The 23,755-nt window shown below is 43.9% G+C and overlaps 1 protein-coding gene across 1 annotated transcript in view; it reads right to left on the bottom strand.

Annotated features, from left to right (window-relative positions):
- CACNA1G (calcium voltage-gated channel subunit alpha1 G) overlaps window positions 1-23,755 on the bottom strand; it is a 274,000-nt gene that overhangs the window by 105,378 nt on the left and 144,867 nt on the right. Inside the window, 6 exon segments of the mRNA XM_030208360.1 lie at window positions 364-490; window positions 4,511-4,666; window positions 4,668-4,693; window positions 7,469-7,537; window positions 10,102-10,225; window positions 14,033-14,133. Coding sequence (XP_030064220.1) covers window positions 364-490; window positions 4,511-4,666; window positions 4,668-4,693; window positions 7,469-7,537; window positions 10,102-10,225; window positions 14,033-14,133 — 603 coding nt within the window.

Below are 23,755 nucleotides of genomic sequence, written 5' to 3'. Positions count from 1 at the left end.
TGCGTTTGCATACAATGGAGGCTGTGCATGCAAACATCTTATTCATATTCGTTAGGGATATCCAGAAAACCAGACTGGCTTGCGGCCCTCTGGGATTGCAGTATAAACAGATATAGCAGGACTTCCCAAATCTGTCCTGGGGACCCCACAGGCAGTTGGGTTTTTGGGATATCCACAATGAATATATGCATGAGATCAATTTGCATAGACTGAGTCGCCTATGGATGCAAATTGATCTCATGCATATACTCATTGTGGATATCCTGAAAACCTGACTGGCTGTGGGGGTCCCCAGAACAGATTTGGGAAACTCGATCCAATGGCATGCTAGGAGACTCCCAATCTCTTCCGCCTGGAACCTACCTGAACACCAAGAATTCCAAATATGACAAAGAAGGCACAGCAGATGACCACTATGTTTCCGATAGGCTTTAGGGATGACATCAGAGTTTCTACCACCAGTTTCAGTCCCTGGGCTCGACTGATTACCCTAGATAAGGATATAAACAAGACCATAATGATATGTCAGCGTACTGCCAGATTCACTAGAATCTTCACTTTCGCAGAAGCAGAGAGTCCTCATATTTTCACACATTAGATTATCTTGCAGCATTAAACTCAAGGACTCATTTATTTCTGGGGTTGTATATAAATCTGGAGGAAAGCATACAGTTGGAGCTCATGTTCTGGCTATGAATTATACCCCCGAGCCCTGTCTCGCACCCTCCCATGCCAATGTCCTCTTTTTCCCTCCTTCCCTCCTCTCAGCCTGCATTAAGACCTCCCTACAAGATCCCCCACCAACCGTGAAGGTTAGGCCCCGTGCGTACCTACATCCCAGGTGGTCCAGTGGGGTCATTGGGGGCAGGAGCACAGCCCCCTCGTTCCTGTCCTTTGCGGTGCCTCTGTAAAATGGCTGCCATGACCTCTCGCGACAGCTTGCAGTAGTATATGCCCGTGCCCCCAATGACTCCGCTGGACCACCAGGGATATAGGTAAGCCCAGGGGCTTACTTTCACGGTTGGGAGATGGGGTGTTTTGATGTAGGCTGGAGGAGGGGGAGAGAAAAAGGGGACATTGTCGGGGGCAGGAGGGAGCTCTGAAAGTTATTCAGGTGCTGGCCTGCTATTCAGAGCCGGTACCTGCATAGCTAAGTGGCCTTATTTAGGAAGTCGCTTAGCTATACGGGAGCTGGAACTGAATATTGCCGGCACCCGGATATCCTGTGGCTCCTCCCAGTGCTGCTCTTGTCCTGCCCACTTTTTGTTTGGCCGGTCTCTAGGCATATTCAGTGACATCATCTGGTTAAGTGCCGCTGGATATCCCCGGTTAGGCAGCGGGAAGCTATTTAAATGGGCAGTAGAGGCTCCTGCCCGCTTAAATGGCTTTGAATATCGGCCTCTGTAAGCAGAAGTCAAGATATCAATACTTCTTCACGTTCAGGGGAATTCTATGTATGTCACCACAGTAGAGAGCACAATTTATTTCAATCATTTTTATTAAGTCAGATAGAAGGAAAAAGGGAAATGGGACTTCATATACCGCCCTTCTGAGGTTTTTGCAACTATATTCAAAGCGGTTTACATAGATTCAGGTGCTTATTTTGTACCAGGGGCAATGGAGGGTTAAGTGACTTGCCCAGAGTCACAAGGAGCTGTAGTGGGAATTGAACCCAGTTCCTCAGGATCAAAGTCCACTGCACTAACCACTAGGCTACTCCTCCACTAGCAACATTCCATGTAGAAGCCTGCCCTTGCAGATCAGCAATGCAGCTGCGCAGGCTTCTGGCAGCGCTATAGAAATGCTAAGTAGTAGTAGTAGTAGTGTTTCTGTGAGTCTGACGTCCTGCACATACGTGCAGGTCATCAGACTCACAGAAACAGAAGCCTGCGCGGCTGCATTGCTGATCTGCAAGGGCAGGAGGGCAGGCTTCTACATGGAATGTTGCTAGTGGAATAGCAACATTCCATGTAGAATCTCCAATAGTAGCAACATTCCATGTAGAATCTTCAAACAGTAGCAACATTCCAGAATCTCAAATAGTAGCAACAGCAACAGCAACATTCCATGTAGAATCTCAAATAGGGAAAGGGAAATGGGACTTGATATACCGCCCTTCTGAGGTTTTTGCAACTACATTCAAAGAAGTTTACATATATTCAGGTACTTATTTTGTATCAGGGGCAATGGAGAGTTAAGTGACTTGCCCAGAGTCACAAGGAGCTGCAGTGGGAATCAAACTCAGTTCCCTAGGATCAAGGGCCACTGCACTAACCACTTGGCTACTCCTCCTTGATAGCATTTTACAATGAACCCTCCCCTCTATCCACCTTCCCTCAATTATATACGAATTTGATGATTAACATTCACAGACTGTAAGCACAATTTGACATCCAAACCAAGTGAACTGCTATGGATTTACAGCCTGTCTCACTGACACAGACTACTGTGGATTCTTTTGGACTCATAATAAGTAAATGAAAACCTTTATTAGAGGAGCTAAATTTTACAATGATTAGGATATATACAATGATTAGCACATATGCACACAATGATTAGCTGTATAAACAATCATTGCATCACTGGTCTCTACATTTAAGCAATGCCAAGAGTTCTTAGACCAGGAAAAGAAGCAATAATACATACATACAACATCACTTGATAAGAGCCTGGATTATGGAGACCAGTGATGTTGTATGTATGAATTGCTTCTTTTCCTGGCCTAAGAACTCTTGGCATTGATTAGATGTAGAGTTTCTGCATGTATCTGCAATGGGGGCGAGGCCATGGGAGGAGCATGGTCGGGTCAGGGGCGTTCCCTTAAGTTGCACATAGTGTTTTAGAATAGAGAGGATCTGCAAAGGGGGTGAAGCCATGGGAGGGGCATGAGTGGGTCAGGGGCGTTCCCTGAAGATGTACATAGTATTATAGAATAGAGCAGATCTGCGCCCAACTTACACGCCGTGGTTTCCGTTGGTGTAAACCCTCACACCCAAAGGGCTATGCTATATCTTATAAAGTGTGCCCATCCCAGAATGCCCTTCATAGAATACCATTCAGCGCCAATTTTTTTTCGGCACCAAATTTGCAGCATCATTTACTGAATCCAGCCTAAGTGTGAAATCTATATCGGCAACTGTGCGTGCAATTGGCGTTAAAGAATGCTAGCGTAAGACTGAATTTATGCACCCAACAGCCACGAGCACTTATGCTAGCTGAATGGCTGGCATAAATGCTTGTTTCTAATTGCTGTATTTAGGTGTTTAACTGAAAGTATTCTACAACCCAGTGCCTCCCAAGTCAATCCTGGAGTACCCCCTTGCTGCTCAAGTTTTCAGGATATCCACAATGAATATGCATGAAATTGATTTGCATACATTGCCTCCATTATATGCAAACCTCTTTCAGGCTACTCATTATAAAAATCTGTAAAACTACTCACGATCATCCGACTTTCAGAAAATCACTCAAGACCAACTTATTTGGAAAAGCTTACGCCAAAGTCCCTCCTTGTACCCATAACTCCTGAACTGTAGGCTATCATAATGGCATATTGAACTCTATTACCCTTTCTCCTTTTCTTCTTCTCTGTAATTACTCACTAACCTCTTCAGCTTCAATGTACTTGATTGTTCGTTACCGGATTGATGTATGCCTTTTCAGACTGATGTAAGCCACATTGAGCCTGCCCATGGGTGGGAAAATGTGGGATATAAATGCTATAAATAAATATCCTGAATACCTAACTGACAAGGGGGTGTTCCAGAACTGACTTGAAAAACACTGCTATAACTCATGTGTGCAAGTGTTAGGTGTGCCCCTGACCCACCCGTGCCTCCCCAACATCCATGGCCCCTCCTCCGCAGCAGGAAGGAATTAGGCATTAATACCGACAAAGCGCAGTTACATGCACAACTGCAAAATATTGCCAATTAGTGCCAAGTGACATCAACTATAGCTAATTATTGTTAATTGGCACTGATTATCCACGCCTAATCAGCTATGTTGCACAATACATCCAGTTAGTGGCTAACCCCTGAATGTGAATATTCAGCAGAGATAACCGGTTATCTCCCGCTGAATATCTGTGGCTAGGCGCTTAAACGCTACTGACCCAACCAGGAACGGTTCCTGGCCGGTTAAATACTTTTGAATGTCGGCCAGTCAGGGTGAAAACGTATAGGTGCCTTTTGGGAATATCAGGATCGGAGTTTAATGAAAAATACCCCTCTCCCACCCCCACCCCCAGAAGACATAAAAATGTAGGTATAGAACTCTGCCTTTCAAGACTGAATTAAACACCATTTAAGAGCGTGTTAACAGGAAGTTGAATTACTAATCTGCCTTTGATGGAAACCAAATGCCAAAATGTCAGCAGTGCCTCCGAGCTATTCTTATCTCAGCGGTTCTGTCTGTCTCAAAACTGACCAGGCAGGGACTCTAAACTGCTGCCTATCACATCACTGCAACAACAGGCAGTCAACTCAATGTAAGCTTCTAGTTTACTTACCTTAGTGGTCGGAGAGTACGAAGTAGCCGCAAAACCCTTAACATACCAAGGATTTTTGTTCCACTGTCAGATACCATGGAAACGAGAATATCGATAACAGAGATCATAACCAGCATTCCATCTAGCATGTTCCAACTGCTTTCAGATATGCCTTTTACCAAAACACCAACCCAAAGACACCACCTGCCAAAACCAACATTACATTCAGTGACTTCAGTGCACCAAGAAATTATTTCTGAAATAGGACTTTTCACGCCTTTGCTTTCTGCTCGGTGATTTACCAATTTTGTGCATGGCATAACACGAACAGTCATGGGAAAGAGAACTTTAGAGCTGGAAACTGAAACAAACGAGAGAATAAAAGCTGTCTTAAAGTAAAAAAAAAAAAAACTCCAGAGCTAAGGATGAAGCAGTTATAGAACACACCATTACCCAGCAATATGCAAATAAATCTTATGCATATTCATTAGGGATATCCTGACAACCTGACTGGTGAGATATGCCTCCAGGAGGGAGTTGAGAAACACCGCTCAAGACACTGAAAGGATCGTGGTCATTCTTTGGTAACATCAATCTCTGGAGCCAAGACTCTCCATGGCTTTATCAGCTCTGCAGAGGTTCATAATACGTCAGGATTCATAATCAGCAATTACTGAAACAAGACCGAAATGGTGTACCCTAGTGGTTTCCAAATAATGCTCAATGTAACGTGCAACTTTGGAAATTGTGCGTACTTCATGGAGTACACCAGTGGTTCCCAAACCTGGTCCTGGAGGCACCCCAGCCAGTCAAGTTTTCAGTATATCCACAATAAATATTCATGACATAGATTTGGCTGGGGTGCCTCCAGGATCAGGTTTGGGAACCACTGGCTCCAGTGTTGGACCGATACCCCTGTCAGTATGATCCAACTGAGTGGTTCCTGATGAAGCCCTGTTATGGGTGAAACGAATCTGGGCCCGTTGAAAAACAACAGTTGAATTGTGGGGTTGTCAAGCCAGTATTTATTAAGCTAAGTTGATGCATGCTATACTGTAGCTTGAACAATTTTTGTTACTCATTTATCTTTACTACTACTACTACTACTTAACATTTCTAGAGTGCTACTAGGGTTACGCAGCGCTGTACAAAATAAACAAAGAAGGACGGTCCCTGCTCAAAGGAGCTTACAATCTAAAGAACAAAATGTCAAGTTGGGGCAGTGTGGATTTCCTGGGTAGAGGTGTAGAGGTTAGTTGCCGAAAGCGACATTGAAGACGTGGGCTTTAAGCAGAGATTTGAAGATGGGCAGGGAGGGGGCCTGGCGTATGGGCTCGGGGAGTTTGTTCCATGCGTGGGGTGAGGCGAGGCAGAAAGGGTGGAGCCTGGAGTTGGCGGTGGTGGAGATATTTGTGCTCTATTATGGGCTTTTTTGTATAAAAAAAACTGCGCTCTATTATGGGCAATTTTGCATGATGCTCCTATATGGGCAATTTTGAATGAGTGGAGTAGGGAATATTTACCCCATGAAAGAAACTTGATCACGAGCACAAAGTCTTTTATAGATAACTAGTAAAAAAGGCCCGTTTCTTAACGCAATGAAACGGGCGCTAGCAATGTAATGAGTTCCTGCCATTAATGTTTCCATGGTTGTATTCTGAATATAATTGTTGTTTACATGTGTAAGATTTCTTTATATACAATAGTTTTTGTGTAAACTGTGTTACAATGTGGTAAAAGTTTTCCTTGTTCAGGCCCTTCAATCAGTTTAACAATCACATCAGAAGAGCTCCTTACTCGTGAGAATGCAACATACAGTTGCTCATGTGAGAGACTGAGAGTGACAGTGTGTTTTACAGACAGTGTAAGAGAGAGATACACAGAGTGATTGAGTGTATGTGTGTGAGTGACAAAGTGATTAAATGTTTGTCTTCCCTTTTGTTCTGTGCACTTGCCTCCACTGATGTTTGTACCTCCCTGTATATGATTGTTTGTTAGAGATTCAATCCACTCCACTTCCCTCCTCCAAGTTCCGTTCTGTCTGATTGGTTCTTTGTTCCTGTGATGTCGCGTTTGTTTGCTCGACGTGAGGGCGGGGACAGTGAGAGCCAATGAAACGCTGAATGACAGTCTTATGAACCCTACACTGCCACAGAGTCAGCTTCAGAATGTTGGAGGTGCTTTTTATTATATAGGATAGTGTCTTGTTGATAAGACCTTGGCAGAAGCCTTGGTTTCTGAGGGTATTTCCCACTTTCCTCATTTCTTTACATTCATTCCACACAACCCTTTGGATTGTGTTTGGCTGTTTTTCAGTTCTCTGGAGTATTAGATTACCTGTTTAGGATTAACAGCCCATACTGTTTTTTTCATCATAAGATAACCACTGGTGAACCCCATAAAGTACGCACAATTTCGAAAGTTGGACATTACATTGAGCATTATTTTTTAAAAATGTGCTGTGTGTGTGTGTTTGGGTTCTTTGCCAGATGCATAAGATGAAAAAGTTGTGTGTTCAAGTTGATGCACACCTGCAACTTATAAATCCCACTGACATAGCCAAGCACATGATATTCTACACTACACAAACTGTAAAGAATTCCTTAAAGCTAAAAGCTTATTTTTCAAAAATGTAAATCAATTCAATGAGGGCAAAACCAATTTAAGGTTATTTTTTTCAAAATTCATAACTCATGCTGTGGCTTCAGTCCATGCACATGAAAAGGATATTAATGTTTGAACCAAAATAAAAATTCTAAACACTATTCCATTACAGCCTTTATATGTCTGGGTCTTTATACACTTTTGGGAATCTAATTAAACACAGGACTCTAATTATTTTCTATATAGTTTTTCAATCCAGAATATCGTATTGAATGAGAACCAGATTTCTCTGTAGAAATGTCTATGCTCAGAAGGAAGAGATTTTAGCATTGTTCTGTGTTTTAAAGGAGAGAAATATTCAGATACCAATTTTACCTTCACTGTCATCTCTGCCAGAAATACTACTGTAAAAATGTAGTTGGACAGTGTTAAGAAAATTCTTTCCTGTAAAAGAAAAAGAAGGGAGATTTCAAGCGATTTCAAAATAAACGCAGATAAAAAAATCAGATTCATGACAAAAGTTCTTTCTGTCGTCAAATTCAAAACCCAATAGTTGTTTGTTTCATTATTTATTTATTTAGATTTTGCTCACACCTTTTTCAGTAGTGCTCAAGGTGAGTTACATTCAGGTACACTGGATATTTCTCTGTCCCAGGAGGGCTCACAATCTAAGTTTGTTCCTGAGGCAATGGAGGGTTAAGTGACTTGCCCAAGATCACAAGGAGCAGCAGTGGGATTTGAACTGGCCACCTCTACTGTGAAAACACTGCACAGCAAGGTAATTTCTTTGCCAGACAGGCTTAGACCTGATTTACAAATGCTGACTGCAGTGTGCTTGGATGTAATTGCCTAAAAAAAAGTACATGATCTTGGTGTTTTAATGGATCTTTTCAGCACCTTGCTAGATGGCTTCCTGATTGCCAATCAGCACCATGGACAGCAGTCAACACTCTACTCTTCAATGGTTCATCACTTGGGGGGTCCTTTTACTAAGCCTTGGTAAAAAAAAAATAAAGGGCTTAGTCTGGTTCATATTCAGCCCGCAGGAGGCAGGACAGCTAAGTGCTGCGACTGGCGCTGAGCTTGGATATTCAATGCTGGGCCGTTTCCGGGTTTTTTTGGCTGGCTTTAAACTTAACCGGCCAAGTTAATATTCAGTGTTGGCCGGTTAAGTTTCTAGAAGCCAAAGATAGTACTGCTATTTAGACAGTTCTATTTGGCTGCTAAACTTTGCTGGTGAAGCACTAAATATTTGCAGCTAGCTGGTTATATCGCGTAATATAGCTGGTTAGCAGCTATGGGGAAGATTCTATATATATATAGCGCCTAAAAAATCCACACGGAAAACATTACCAACTAAGCGTATTCTAAAAGCGGCACAAATGCTTAGTTGATATCCCAGCACCTAAAAATATGCACATCCATTTAGGCCAACAAAAACATGGCGTAAATCCTGGTGCATAGATTTAGACGCACTGGGCCATATTCTATAACTAAGTGCATACATTTTGGAACATCCACGAAATGCCCATTTCCCTGCCTATAACCATGCCCCTTTTTGCCTGCACACATTAGAGATTAGACACACTAACTTACAGAATATGCTTAGCGAGTTGTGTGTGTAAATTCTAATTATTGTCAATTAGTGCTCATTATTGCTTGTTAAGTGCTGTTAACAATGCTGATTGGCTTGTTAAGCCAATTAAATTATGCACACTGTTATAGAATCTGCTTAGATTTTGGAACAGGATGCTAGGCGTGCTTTATAGAATCTGGGTGTACGCGCTAATATTCAGCAGAGATAACCGGCTATCTCACCCTGCTTAGCGGGCTACGTGCTATTTAACTGGCCTGGAGTCCTTCCTGGCTGGTTAAATAGTGCTGAATATTGGCTGGAGTTTGTCCTAATGGGAGACTTTCCTGCACACTAAGCCAATTTTCACTGCGGTGGGAAAACAGGGTATTTTCAATTATTTCTTTTTCTGGCCAATTAGCACACAGGCACTGAAAAAAATTAACGCAGGTGGCCTTACCACTAGGAGGTGCTAAGGGCTCTCATGTTAAGCCAGCATTATTCAGTTAGCACACGCTAATGTCAGCGAGCTAACTGAATAGCGCCTCCATGCCCATTCTCCACCCCTGACACGCCTCCCCCCAAATACTATGCGGTTAGTGCATGCAAATAGCAAAACGAATGCAAAACAATTTGATGGGTCCTGTGTTAGGCCATTTTTCCCAAGTTAAGCATGCATTAGTAAAATTAGCACTTAACATAATTTAGTAAAATTCCCCCCACCATGCGCTAGCATCAGCGTGTGTTTTTCATGCGCACTGTGGCCCCATTCTACTGCAGCGGGTAAAAGGCCATCTTTTTTTCTGGAAAAGAAATGGCCGTCTGGCAAGTGAACCACTTGCCGTACGGCCATTTCAGGAGGGAGCACTTACCGCCACCCATTGAGCTGGCGGCGAGGGCTCCTGTACTAACCCAGCAGTACCTGGGCAGCACCAGAAGTAGAGCGTGCTGGGGGTGGGAAGTAGCCCAGCGGTTGTTCCGGATTGGCACGCAGAAAACTGTTGCCGTGCACCAACCCTTTAGTAAAAGGGCCCCTTACACCAGGATCAACCAAGGCATTCAGAAACAGGAAACATCCAACCTCGATGCCTGCTGAAATCATCTACTCAAATTGTAGCAAGAAAGAATGAGCATATCTGTAGGTCTATTTTTAACGGTTGGTGCCTGCTCCACCGGGCTCTCAGCTACTCAGAATGTGACATATTTGAATCATTCTTAGTGTAATAAGTGGGAACAAAGCAATGTTTCCCATTATGTGAGGGTAAGCCATAAATAACCATCCACAGACAATCTGAAGGTTGCACAGCAATTTTTCCAACTGGAGGGGCATTCGTATGCAGATTTAATAAGCAGTTTTCATTGGAGCTTGGTGCTTGGGGACCGCCATTATGATACAGTTCATAAAATTAATATGCAGATTAGACTTGATACTCACAGCACTCTGGGGTTCAATTTTTGGCCGCTCCATGGCAATGGTGATACAGTTCAAAAAAATGATAACTAAGACAACATGATCAAACATCTTATGGGTGATGATTTTATTGCACATCAAACGGAATCTGCAAAATTAAAAAAACAAACAAGCATGTGGCAGGGTGGCAAGGAAGATTTATAGGAATTTAATCCAATATATACACATAAGGGGTAAACTCTGAGAATACAGACAGAGATACAGGATTGTTTAAAGATTACACAGTAATGACTTCCAAATACTTATCCAGATGTGAAAACACCATGATTGATAGTTTAAATTTCAACTATTCCTACATAACAAGGAGCCAGAATCTATTGATGCACTAAAAGAAAGACACTTCTCAAAGGCACACTGACATCAGTGTCTCTTGCTTCCCCTGTATACAGCAGAGTCAGGTTTACTGGAAAGAGATTATGATCAGTAACTGGACCAACAATAGAAAAAGTGGGAAAACGACTTTGGACTCAAGAGATAAGGCGGATAGCCTGAATACTTTTGAGAAATTTTATTGATAAAATGACTCGACACGGCACCGTCATGTTTCAGCCTGTGGCCTGCCTCAGGAGTCTGTTGATGGAATCTCGCCAATGTAGGAAAAAACATAAAGCAGAGGTCTTGAAAAAGACCATAACATGCCAATAAACAAAAACGTGAGCTCTGGTCGCATAAACCAATGCATCGAGTCTTTTTATCAATAAAATTTCTCAAAAGTATTCAGGCTGTCTGTCTTATCTACTACTACTACTATTTAGCATTTCTATAGCGCTACAAGGTGTACGCAGCGCTGCACAAACATAGAAGAAAGACAGTCCCTGCTCAAAGAGCTATGTAATAAAAGTGAGCCAAGTATAGGACAATCAAGCCATTGTGACATCACTGATGAGGTTGGCTCTTATTGGTGGCCTGAGGCATTATGACATCACAATATTAGCTCTGGTTACAAGAGACTACTAACCTACTATTTATCACTTCTATAGCGCTACAAGGCATACGCAGCGCTGCACAAACATAGAAGAAAGACAGTCCCTGCTCAAAGAGCTTACAATCTAATAGACAAGAAATAAAGTAAGCAAATCAAATCAATTAATGTGTACAGGAAGGAGAAGAGGAGGGTAGGTGGAGGCGAGTGGTTACAAGTGGTTACGAGTCAAAAGCAATGTTAAAGAGGTGGGCTTTCAGTCTAGATTTAAAGGTGGCCAAGGATGGGGCAAGCATCTCTGGAGTCCACAGTCGTTTCCCCACTTTTTCTACTGTTGTTGCATCTCGTGGGATCTCAGAGTTCTCCACTTTGGTGGATTTCTACTGCAACTGGATCAAACATCTCCCAGTAAAATTCCACCCAGAGAAATAATGCCACACATTTAAGAGGTGTCTGTAGAACAATTTGTGTAACCTGAAGTTCACAGTTTCTAAGTCTGGTACAGATACTTCCATTTTCCTCCTCTTATATGTCAGTGCCATCTATACCTTGGTAATTATAAAAACAAGGTATATGTTACCTTTGAAGTGGAAGGGCAAATTCCATTATCTTGGCTAGTGGTGTGCTCACCCTGACCTATGAGCATCTTCTAGGCCGGTGGAATCCAAACCTGGTCCTGGAGTTGCCCCAGCCAGGTTTTCAGGATATCCACAATAAATATACATGAGAGAGATTTGCATGCACTACCTCCACTGCATGCAAATCTCTCTCATGAATATTCACTGTGGATATCCTGAAAACCTGACTGGCTGGGGTGCCTCCAGGACCAGGTTTGGGAACCACTGGCCTAGGCTCTTTAGTGCATTGCATTATTTTTCTTTGTATTATCTTCTGTTTTGCTTTCATTTTAGGCTTATCCATTGATTGTTGATTTATTTATTTATTTTATTTTAGTTACATTTGTACCCCGCGCTTGGCAGGCTCAATGCAGCTTACATATACAGGTACTTATTTGTACCTGGGGCAATGGAGGGTTAAGTGACTTGCCCAGAATCACAAGGAGCTGCCTGTGCCTGAAGTGGGAATTGAACTCAGTTCCTCAGGACCAAAGTCCACCACCCTAACCACTGGGCCACTCCTCCACTGTTGCTACTATTTGAGATTCTACATGGAATGTTGCTATTCCACTAGCAACATTCCATGTAGAAGTCGGCCCTTGCAGATCACCAATGTGGCCGCGCAGGCTTCTGCTTCTGTGAGTCTGACATCCTGCACGTAAGTGCAGGACGTCAGACTCACAGAAACAGAAGCCTGCGCAGCCTTCTACATGGAATGTTGCTAGTGGAATAGCAACATTCCATGTAGAATCTCCAATAGTATCTATTTTATTTTTGTTACATTTGTACCCCGCGCTTTCCCACTCATGGCAGGCTCAATGTGGCTTACATGGGGCAATGGAGGGTTAAGTGACTTGCCCAGAATCACAAGGAGCTGCCTGTGCATGAAGTGGGAATCCAACTCAGTTCCTCAGGACCAAAGTCCACCACCCTAACCACTAGGCCACTCCTCCACTGTTGCTACTATTTGAGATTCTACATGGAATGTTGCTATTCCACTAGCAACATTCCATGTAGAAGTCGGCCCTTGCAGATCACCAATGTGGCCGCGCAGGCTTCTGCTTCTGTGAGTCTGACGTCCTGCACGTATGTGCAGGACATCAGACTCACAGAAACAGAAGCCTGCGCAGGACGTCAGACTCACAGAAACAGAAGCCTGTGCGGTCACATCTGCAAGGGCTGACTTCTACATGGAATGTTGCTAGTGGAATAGCAACATTCCATGTAGAATCTCCAATAGTAGCAACATTCCATGTAGAATCTCCAATAGTATCTATTTTATTTTTGTTACATTTGTACCCTGCGCTTTCCCACTCATGGCAGGCTCAATGCGGCTTACATGGGGCAATGGAGGGTTAAGTGACTTGCCCAGAGTCACAAGGAGCTGCCTGTGCCTGAAGTGGGAATCGAACTCAGTTCCTCAGTTCCCCAGGACCAAAGTCCACCACCCTAACCACTAGGCCACTAGGCCACTCCTCCACTGATATAGGGTCTCTTTACTGAACCACACTAGTGATGACTTTAGTTTATTTGTCAATCTCAACCTTTTAATTATTGTATTTTTAATTGTAAATTGCTTTGCTGTTATTTTACAAAAGGTGATCAAATAATTTTCCAAAATAAACAGACCATCAGCCTAATATGATTTCCTGGGATCCAATGACTTTTGTGCTGGTTCTGCCAAACAGCCGGCTCTAGTCATAACAAATGTGAAACTTGTCTGTCAAGTCCTGGTTTATAGATGCCCTGTGTAAGTGCAATATTTATTACTGCCAGCTGCCCAAATTTCCCTGTGCATTGATATATGGCATCAAATGCTCTTTTCTTCAGAATTGCTGCTGACAGTAATAAATACAGTTGTGAACAACAGTACATAGTTTCATGCAGGGCAGATGTGCAGCAAGACAAGAAGCTTTTTTTTCATTCGTGTTTTACCCTTCCTGTACAGATGCCCGGAGCAAATGCAGATTTGCTGTAATAGCAATTGCGTCTGCGTAAGCCAGAGGCTTCCAAGCTCCGTTTTCAATATGAGAAAATATATTTTAAAAAATTCAGTTCTTCTGAATGTATTCATGGCTCCAAACTAATTTTAAAGATTTAAGGCAGTAAACAGCAGGCAGACAAGTCCTCAGGCTTGGCTTGATATTATAACAGTAAGCATCTACATTGTTTAGCTCCAGTCAGAGCAAACTGAGATGGATAAAATTAAAGCATTTGGAATACTTAAACAGAGGAGGGAAGTTAGAAACACACAACGCTGTCTGTGACTGTGAAAACAAAGCTGCATAATTAATTGTAGAACAGTTAACGCTAGCAAAGTAGATGCTATGTTTTCATCTCTGTATTGAAGTCCTACTTTGAGTGAGGAGGGAAGAGGTAGAGGGACCAGGAATCTCTTTCCTTGCAGCAAGGGGGCAGACGACCTCTTATCCAAGCCTTCAGGCGCTCTCCTTTGCTCTGAAACAGGAGATTGTTACAGTGAGTTTCGCTGATGATGTCTATAGATTAAAACAGCAGCATAGCTTAAGATACAAGGTAGAGTGCTTCCCTCCTCTTCCTCCCAGAAGAAAATAAAAGCATTCTCCAAGTGACGCACAGTTAAATTAGGTGAAGATTAAAGGACCAATTCACTATGGATTTTCCTCCTCTATTGTGAATCTGGTGGGGGAGGGGGGGGGTAAGGCTTTGGCCCACAAGGCCCTAAGCAAAAAGTCCCACCAGTGCCCTGCTGTGGGACTGGATCTCGGCACATTGGCACAGTCTCTTTCTTCTTGACCCGAACTGTAGCTTTCTGGGAAAGGGATGGCACAGTCAAGCTCCTGAGTGGAGTGTGCAGCCAGCATCCCTGCCCCTTAATAACTTTTGATCTGTGGGAGATGGGAAAATACTGCATGCATACAATGTTAGTCAGGGGGTCAATTTACATTTAGCTTGGTTATAAAGGCAATGAATTTGAAAAGAAATGCCATAAAAAAATCAGTCATTAACCGGCCATATGATGAACACTCAGTCAATCAGCAGATCAACTGCACTGGAATTAGGAAAACTGTCGTCCACAGAAAGGGTCTCAGAATCCAGCTATGTCTAAGTGGTATGTGCGTGTGTGTGTTTTTAACAAATACATACATGCATGTGCACACAGAGGCATGCGCATGATTGCAAACACACAGGCAGACAACATATGCACATACACACACACACACATGCAGACAGGCATGCGCATGCACACACACAGAGGCATGTGCATGCAGACATGAATGCACATAGGCATGCACATGTACACATACACACAGGCAGACAGGCATGCACACACACACACAAACACACACACACATGCAGACAGATATGCGCATGCACACACACAGAGGCATGTGCATGCAGACATGTATGCACATAGGCATGCACATGTACATATACACACAGGCAGACAGGCATGCACACGCACACACACACACACACACACACACAAACATGCACATGTACACATACATGCACATATACAGACCTAGCCAGGGACAAAAAAAGCTATTATTATTAGCATTTGTATAGCGCTACCAGACGCACGCAGCGCTGAACACCTGATACAAAGAGACAGTCCCTGCTCAATAGAGCTTTCAATCTAAAAATAATACAGACAGACAAGACAATTAAGGGTGAGGGAAGTACTGGGTGAGAAGGAACAAGGGGGAGGCAAATGAGTAGTGGCTAGGAGCCAAAAGCAGTGGTGAAAAGGTGGGTTTTCAGCATAGATTTGAAAACAGGTAGAGATGGAGCTAGACGTACAGGCTCAGGAAGTTTATTCCAGGCATAAGGTGCCGCGAGAGAAAAGGAACGAAGCCTGGAGTTAGCAGTGGAGGAGAAGGGGGACGACAAGAGAGATTTTTCCAGTGAGCGGAGGTCACGGGGAGGAATGTAGGGAGAGATGAGAGTGAAGAGGTAGTGGGAGGCTGCAGAATGGATGCATTTAAAGGTCAGTAAGAGAAGTTTGAACTGTATACGGAAGCGGGCAGGGAGCCAGTGAAGTGACTCGAGGAGTGGGCTAGTGGTGGATATAACGATTTTGGTGGAAAATAAGCCGTGCTGCAGAATTTTGGACAGACTGGAGAGGAGAGAGATGACTGAGCGGAAGACCAGTGAGAAGTAAATTGCAATAATCCAAGCAAGAGGTGACAAGGGTGTGGATAAGGGTTTTGGCAGTGTATTCAGAAAGGAAGGGGCAAATTTTGCTAATGTTGTAGATAAAGAAATGACAGGTTTTGGCAATCTTTTGAATATGCACAGAGAAGGAGAGAGAGGAATCAAAGATGACTCCAAGGTTACGAGCCGAGGAGACAGGGAGGATGTGAGAGCCATTAACAGAGATAGAGAATGGGGAAGAGGGGAGGTGGTTTTAGGGGGAAAAAGTTCAGTTTTAGTCATGTTTAGCTTCAGATGGCGAAGAGACATCCAAGCAGCAATCTGGGCTAAGCCTTTTTTTTGTCCCTGGCTAGGTACGTTTGTTTTGACTTTTATTCTTTGCTTTTTTTTAATGTTTTGCTTTATATGTGTTATTTAAGATTTTAGTTATTAAAGATCTTTATTGATGTGTTTTCTTATATGTTTTTGAAATATGTAAATGTAGTTTTTATGGTTTTGATATTTGGTTTTATATCCTTTATTTATTTCTTTATTAGCTGTGTTATATTAATATCCCAGATGCAGCCTTAATTGGCGAAATGTGGCCACGTCGGGTCTGTAAGAATAAAGGAACTGTTTGGACCTCCAGTGTCTGCTTTCTGGTTTTCATGCACATGCACACAAGCACACACAAACACGTATGTGTGCATGTATGTATGTATATATATGTATACACATACACACACAGGTATGCACATACACAGGCATACACAGACACACATACACACAGGCACGCACACATACACACACACACACACAAAGAAGAATGCGTATACACACACACACACACACACACACACACACTCAGAGGCATATACAGACACATACAGACATATGCAATATCTGTGTTTTCCATGTTCTTCCCTGCATGCAGGAAAGATAGCTGGCAGTAAATAAGAAGGAAATTGCTCTTCTTAAGAAACAGGTGTTTGAGGCATTCTGTGAAAAAGCGTCTGAAGAGGCTTCTCCTCAAGTATCTTCCATCAGATTTAAACAGTTGAAATGTATCCCCAGCTGCCAGTCTGCCTTCAGCTGAAAGTGATGTCAAACACAACCAGCTGCATGCAGAAAGGAGTTAAAAGAGCAAAAACCCTCGAGGGAAATGAAAAGGAGGAAAAGTGGGAGAACAGCCTGATGAAGCAAAGGATAGCAAGGAAAGAACTTTGAAAAGAAGAGACAAAGGCAAAGGTCAAAGACCAATAAAGGAAAGGGAAGAAAGACAGAGAAAAGAAAATGGGAAGCATAAAAGAGAAAAAAAATGAATGGTGAAAATAAAAACTACACGAGAAAACGAAAAAAGGGAAACAAATATAAGGAGAAGATGAAGTGAAAGATTGTAAGAGAAGCTGTGTATAAAAGGAGATGAAAGAAAAAAGAACTAACAGTAGCATTAAAATTTTACTTAAGTCAGTATCTAAATCCTAACAGTGGAGTCTGTAATGGCTCAAGTAGAATAAAATGAAAGAACTCAAACAAAATCAGGTTAACCGTTCTCTGGCACACAGATTTATCTATGGCTTAGCACCGGGCTACCAATTAGAAATACAGAGAAATTAGCGAGAACGTACCTAACCCTTCACTACCCCAGATGTAAGGGCCTGAAATACAAATCAACATAAGCCTCCAGTTTCTCCTTTGTATGCAGCCGACTATGGAACACATTTCCAAAAGACCTAAAACGCACAAACAATTACTTAAACTTCTGAAAAAAAAACCTAAAGACCTACCTTATTAGGAAGGACATCCCCACAGAACCAACTTAAACATCCAGACCACTGAAACACAACCTAAATATTCAAGAAAACGGACAACAACAATGCAAACCTTTGTATAGCCTGATTCGCCCCAGACATACTGTAAGCGCGGACTTCGCAATCTCTAATCAATTGTACTAAGTACTCTATATTCAATTACTCTGGAATCTGTAACCATCTCTCCGGGAACAAGTAAGCCACATTGAACCTACCAATAGGTGAAAAAATGTGGGATACAAATGCAATAAATAAATAAAAATAAAAAACTGTATAGACTTTCTAGTAGCAGAAACTCACAAAATTCTCAGGTCTCTAATGGCACTTTCAGATTAGAATACAGAAAAACTGAAAAGTTGGACATGTGGGACAACCACAAAGCCTGTTGGTATAAGTGTATTATAACCACACGAAGACACATCGCGATACCTTGGTTCAACGAAAAACTAAAAACACAAGTTAGAAGACTCGAACGAGCATGAAAAAAAATGAAAAATGAATTCACATTTAACGCATGGAAACTCCAATGCATTACCACTTTGTATTCTACTTTACGAAAAGTTACGCAATACGCATTACCACTTTATTTCTCATGCCGGAAATGAACTTTCTATAATTGATCATCTAACTTATTTTATAATTCACGCTATCATTCAGAAACTTCAATGCATTATCACTTTGTATTCTACTTTACCATTTATGCGCATTAATGCAATACCACTTGTAATTCTCTATCCGGAAATGGCGATTGCCATTACGGCATAATGTAAGCCACACTGAGCCTGCAAATTGGTGGGAAAATGTGGGATACAAATGCAACAAATAAAATAAATAAATAAGTTTCAATTTAAAAAAAAATCGACAATTTAATTGAACCCTTTGAGAGTGAAAAATTGATATAACAAAAAGTTCTACACGAGCAAGAAGTGGTTAGATCTTGAAAATGATAACAGACCAGAAACTTTGAATAATAAAATGAATATTATTATATTTGATTAATATCGAGATTATTGTTTTTCCCAGAGTTCTGGGTATGACTCCTAGTTTTCCTCAGAAATATTTCCTCAATTATTACTTTAAAAGGAGTGAAGCCTGTGAAAACTGGGATTAATTTAATCAGTGGGATCTGGAATTAGAGATTAAGGTATATGTATTGTTAAATAACTTCTGTTTTTTTTACTACTACTACTACTTAACATTTCTAAAGTGCTACTAGGGTTACGCAGCGCTGTACAATTTAACATGGAAGGACAGTCCCTGCTCAAGGAGCTTACAATCTTTTTAAAAGAGAAAGAATGTAATCAGATGTATTTCTAACTAACATTGGACAATAAGTACGTTTTCAATGAAATGATTTGACTATACACCGTATTGGCCTTGAAGAAGCCAACCAGATGATCAATGTGGAATAATGAATTAGATGAGTAATATCTGGGGATAAACAGGTTAATACCACGTTTTTTTTTCTGTTTACTGTTTAATTGATCTCCTTGTCTCGTGTCACTCTCCCTATTTAGTGGTCTAAGGAAGAGAATAGAATTACCTGATTGAAATAATTCCTATATACTACCTTCTCTGTATTTCTGGCAAGTTCTTTATCGCTTGTAAAAATTTAAATGGTTATAAATAAAAATTTAAAAAAAAAAATCAAGATGAAAAAGAATCAGTCCCAAAATGTGAAGCCAGAACGAAATGCAATGCAGTCAGTCATGCAGGGAAAGGCTAAAAATCAAATGCCTCTCGCTCTCCGTTTTGCCAAATACACAATTTACGATACAAATATTTTACAGTGTTCACTCAAGTATTGTCTAAATATAGTACAGCATGTGTGGGAAGATGAAAAGATGTGCATTGTTTTCAGATGAGATAAGCCACTACAGAATAGCTGCAGTTTCTTAGAATGTGCCCCCAGGGAAAGTGCACGGAATCAGTCGTGTGCACCTGACGTGGCCTCACAAGTGGCATAGCTACGGGGGGGGGGGGGGGGGGCACTGAGCCCTGCCCCCCCCAAATTGGCTCTGGGGCCCCCGGTTTGGCTGGCGGGGGTCCCCAACCCCCGCCAGATAAACAAAATGCCCCACGCTGGTCTCACATTGCCTGGCGTCCTGTCCTGTTAATCAGTCGCTGTGCACGCTCGTTTAATGAAACTGAGAATGCTCACACATGCTCAGTTTCATTAAAACGAGCGTGCACAACGACTGAAAACAGGACAGGGCACCAGGCAATGTGAGACCAGCACGGGACAAAATGTTTTAGCTGGTGGGGGTTGGGGACCCCTGCCAGCCAAGGTACCTTCGCAGTGGCGATGGGGGGGGGGGCGGTGGGGGGGGGGGGCGGAGGTGGCGGCAGGAGGGTGGCGGCGGGAAGGAGGGTCAAAATGTGCTCCCCCTCCTTGGGATCTGGCTCCCCCCTCCCATCGAGGTCTGGCTACGCCCCTGGCTTCCCAGGTCACATCTTGCGTTTCATCGTTTAGCATTTAGCGCTGACAATATTTACATTCAAAGGGAATTTTATTAGATGAAAGGCAGAGGCTGATTTCTGATCATCAGTTACTGTATACTATTTTGCATACAAACGTCTAGTGTTTGCATGAATTTCTCAAATTTAGTTTCTGGCTACCAACTCCTCTTGCAGTTGTAAAATTGTATTTTATTTAAAAAAAGCGGCATGCTGCCTGTTATATATATGGTTAACATCACTGAAAATAGAAACCAGTGATTGTATCTGTCATGTGACTCCTGCCAAGGAGGATCAGCCTAGTGGTTAGAGCAATTGGCTGTCAACCAGGGAATCCTGGTTCAAATCCGGCTGCTGCTCCTTGTGACCTTGGGCAAGTCACTTAACCTTCCGTTGTCTCAGCTGCAAACTATCTGAATGTAACTTGCCTTAAGCTACTACTGACAGCTCTGAGCTAAATCCAAATAAATAAATATGAGTGTACATTGGTTCGCCCCACACAGATGAAAGCACAGACAGAACTTATTTATGACTGCTGTGCTCCTGCTAATAGCTAATGAGCACTGGGTTTCAGCAAAGGCTGTTGCTCATGTCATGTTTTGCCAGCTCAGCTAAGTCTATAGTGACCCATGCAACTAAAGAATGTTGCTACACAACTCAAGGGTATGTCTATTAAAATGTGCTAGTAAATGAGCTTAGTGCAGGTTACTTTACTACCACTACTCATCATTTCTATGGCGCTACTAGACGTACGCAGCTCTGTACACCTGAACATGAAGAGACAGTCCCTGCTTGACAGAGCTTACAATCTAATCCCACGAACTAAGACTATTTCTAGTATGCCCAAGAAATAGAGCATTTTCAAGTATTTGTTTTTCAGGTTGTGTGCTAAGGCTTGCCTGCAGCAATTAAGGCTGGGGAGCAGCCAGCTGTCTTTGTACATGTGGGTACCAATGACATAGGAAAATATGAGAGAGAGGTTTTGGAAACCAAATTTAGGCTCTTAGGTAGAAAACAGATCAAGTACACATTTGTAGTATCACATCATACCTTATGCTATGAGTTTATCTTGTGGGGCAGACTGGATGGACCCTACAGGTCTTCATCTGCTGTCTTCTACTATGTTACTATCCAGCTTATTTTCGAAAGAGATCGCCGGCCATCTTTGGACACAAATCGGGAGATGGCCGGCCATCTCCTGAACCCGGCCAAATCGGTATAATCGAAAGCCGATTTTGGCCGGCGCCAACTGCTTTCCGTCGCGGAGCCGGCCAAACTTCAAGGAAGGGTACAGAAGGCGGGATGGGGGTGGGATGGGGCGTTGTTACGAGATGGCTGGCTTCGCCCGATAATGGAAAAAAAGATGGCCGGCACTGACGAGCATTTCGCTGGCTTCACTTCGTCCATTTATTTTTAGGACCAAGTCTGAAAAAAGTGCCCCAATTGAGCAGATGACCACCGGAGGGAATCGGGGATCACCTCCCCTTACTCCCCCAGTGGTCACCAACCCTCTCCCACCCAAAAAAAATTAAAATAAAACATTTTTTTTACCAGCCTCTATGCCAGCCTCAAATGTACTACCCAGCTCCCTGACAGCAGTATGCAGGTCCCTGGAGCAGTATTTAGTGGGTGCAGTGCACTTCAGGCAGGTGGACCCAGGCCCACCCCCCCTACCTGTTACACTTGTGGTGGCATATGTTGAGCCCTCCAAACCCCCCCCCCAAACCCCCCAAAACCCATTGTACCCACATGTAGGTGCCCCTCTTCACCCCTTACGGCTATGGTAGTGGTGTAGAGTTGTGGGGAGTGGGTTTTAGGTGGGATTTGGGGGGCTCAGCACCCAAGGAAAGGGAGGTATGCACCTAGGAGCAATTTTTGAAGTCCACTGCAGTGCTTCCTAGGGTGCCCGGTTGGTGTCCTGGCATGTCAGTGGGGCCAGTGCACTACAAATGCTGGCTCCTCCCACGACCAAAAGGCTTGCATTTCGCAGGGTTTGAGATGGCTGGACCCGGTTTCCATTATGGCCAAAAACCGAAGCCGGCCATCTCTAAACCCAGCGATCTCAACATTTGACCTAAATGTTGAGATTTAGCCGGCGCCAACCGTATTATCGAAAGAAAAGATGGCTGGCCATCTTTTTCGATAATATGGTTGGCTCCGCCCCTTTATGGCGCCGGCCATATAGATGTCTGGCCATCTATTTGGCCGGCACCATTCGATTATGCCCCTCCATATAATTCAAATCCAGATCATCCAGGATAGCATTTTCGGAAATGCTCCCCAATCCACGTGCAGGACCCAAGAGGCAGGCAGTGCTTCAAAGTCTCAATGCATGGTTGAGAAGATGGTACAGGGATGAGGGATTTAGATTTGTTGGAAACTGAGACATTCTGGGGAAAGGGGGAGCCTGTTCTGAAAGGATGGACTTCACACCTTAACGAGGATGGCACCAACATTTAAAAAGGAAATAGAGCAGCTTTTGGGGGGGGGGGGGGGGGGAGCTGACGGTAGCCCACGTGTGCATCGTTTGCTGTGGAGTATCCTGAAGGATACTACTGAAACAGAACATTTACACCCTCATGATCAAAAGCAAACGCCGGCGCTAGAGGCTGTTAGCGCCATACTAGCGCCGGTGTTTGCTACCGCCCCATGATTAGAGCCCTCGAGCGCGTGAAACAACACGCTCGAGGGCTCTTTGCGCAAGTAGCATGCAAATGCATGCTAAACAGGGCTCAGCGCATTCATCCCCAATGATCAGCGACCAGCACACCAAAGATTGTCATGCCTGCCACGGAAAACCCTATGCCAGCTCCGAACTGGCGTTAGGGTTTCCCGATCATTGGGGAGGAATGGTGAGCCCTGTCCAGCATGCAATTGCATGCTAGCAGGCCCCTGTTCCCCCTCAAAGCAAACCTGCCAGGCTGCCAACAGGGGGCTGGAGGTCCGGTGGACTTCTGGTCCCCCCCACGATCCCACCTCCCAGGTTCAGGGAGGGCTGGAGATCCAATGGGTCTCCAGCCACCCCAAACCTCCCTGAAATTGGTCCCTGGTGGTCTAGTGGCCACCGGCAAAACCCCCTCCCACCCTCCCACCCAGCGAGTGTCAGGGGGGCTGGAGGTCCGGCGGACCTCCAGCCCACCCCAACTCCCCCCCCCCAGTGTTGTCCAAGTGATCCCTGGTGGTCCAGCATAAAGACAGTCCCCTTTCGGCCCCCCTACCTTAGTTGGAGGAGGGACACAGCCTGCCTCCCTCCTCTTGGTAGACGACACAGCAAAATGGCGGCGCCCAGCCCCGCCCAGTGCATCCTGGGATGCGCTGGGCGGGGCTACTACAGACCATGTAAGGGAGCTTCCATTTTGCTGTGTCATCAACCAAGAGGAGGGAGGCAAGCTGCGTCCCTCCTCCAACTAAGGTAGGGGGGCAGGGAGGGGGCTGTCCTTACGCTGGACCACCAGAGATCGCTCAGACAACACTGGGGGGGGGGAGTTGGGGTGGGCTGGGTGGGAGGGGGTTTTGCCAGCGGCCACTAGACCACCAGAGACCAATTTCAGGGGGTTTGGGGGGGCTGGAGACCCACCGGATCTCCAGCCCTCCCTGAACCTGGGGGTGGGGGGGTGGGATCGTCAGGGGGACCAGAGATCCTCCGGACCTCCAGCCCCCGTTGCTCGGGCCTCAGGGCATGGTGTTAGTTGAAG

This window comes from Microcaecilia unicolor, chromosome 6 (genome assembly GCF_901765095.1).
Source record: "Microcaecilia unicolor chromosome 6, aMicUni1.1, whole genome shotgun sequence".
NCBI classification, from domain to species: Eukaryota; Metazoa; Chordata; class Amphibia; order Gymnophiona; family Siphonopidae; genus Microcaecilia; species Microcaecilia unicolor.
Note: the sequence above shows the minus strand (reverse complement) of the source record. Positions and strands in the feature narration are given on the sequence as shown.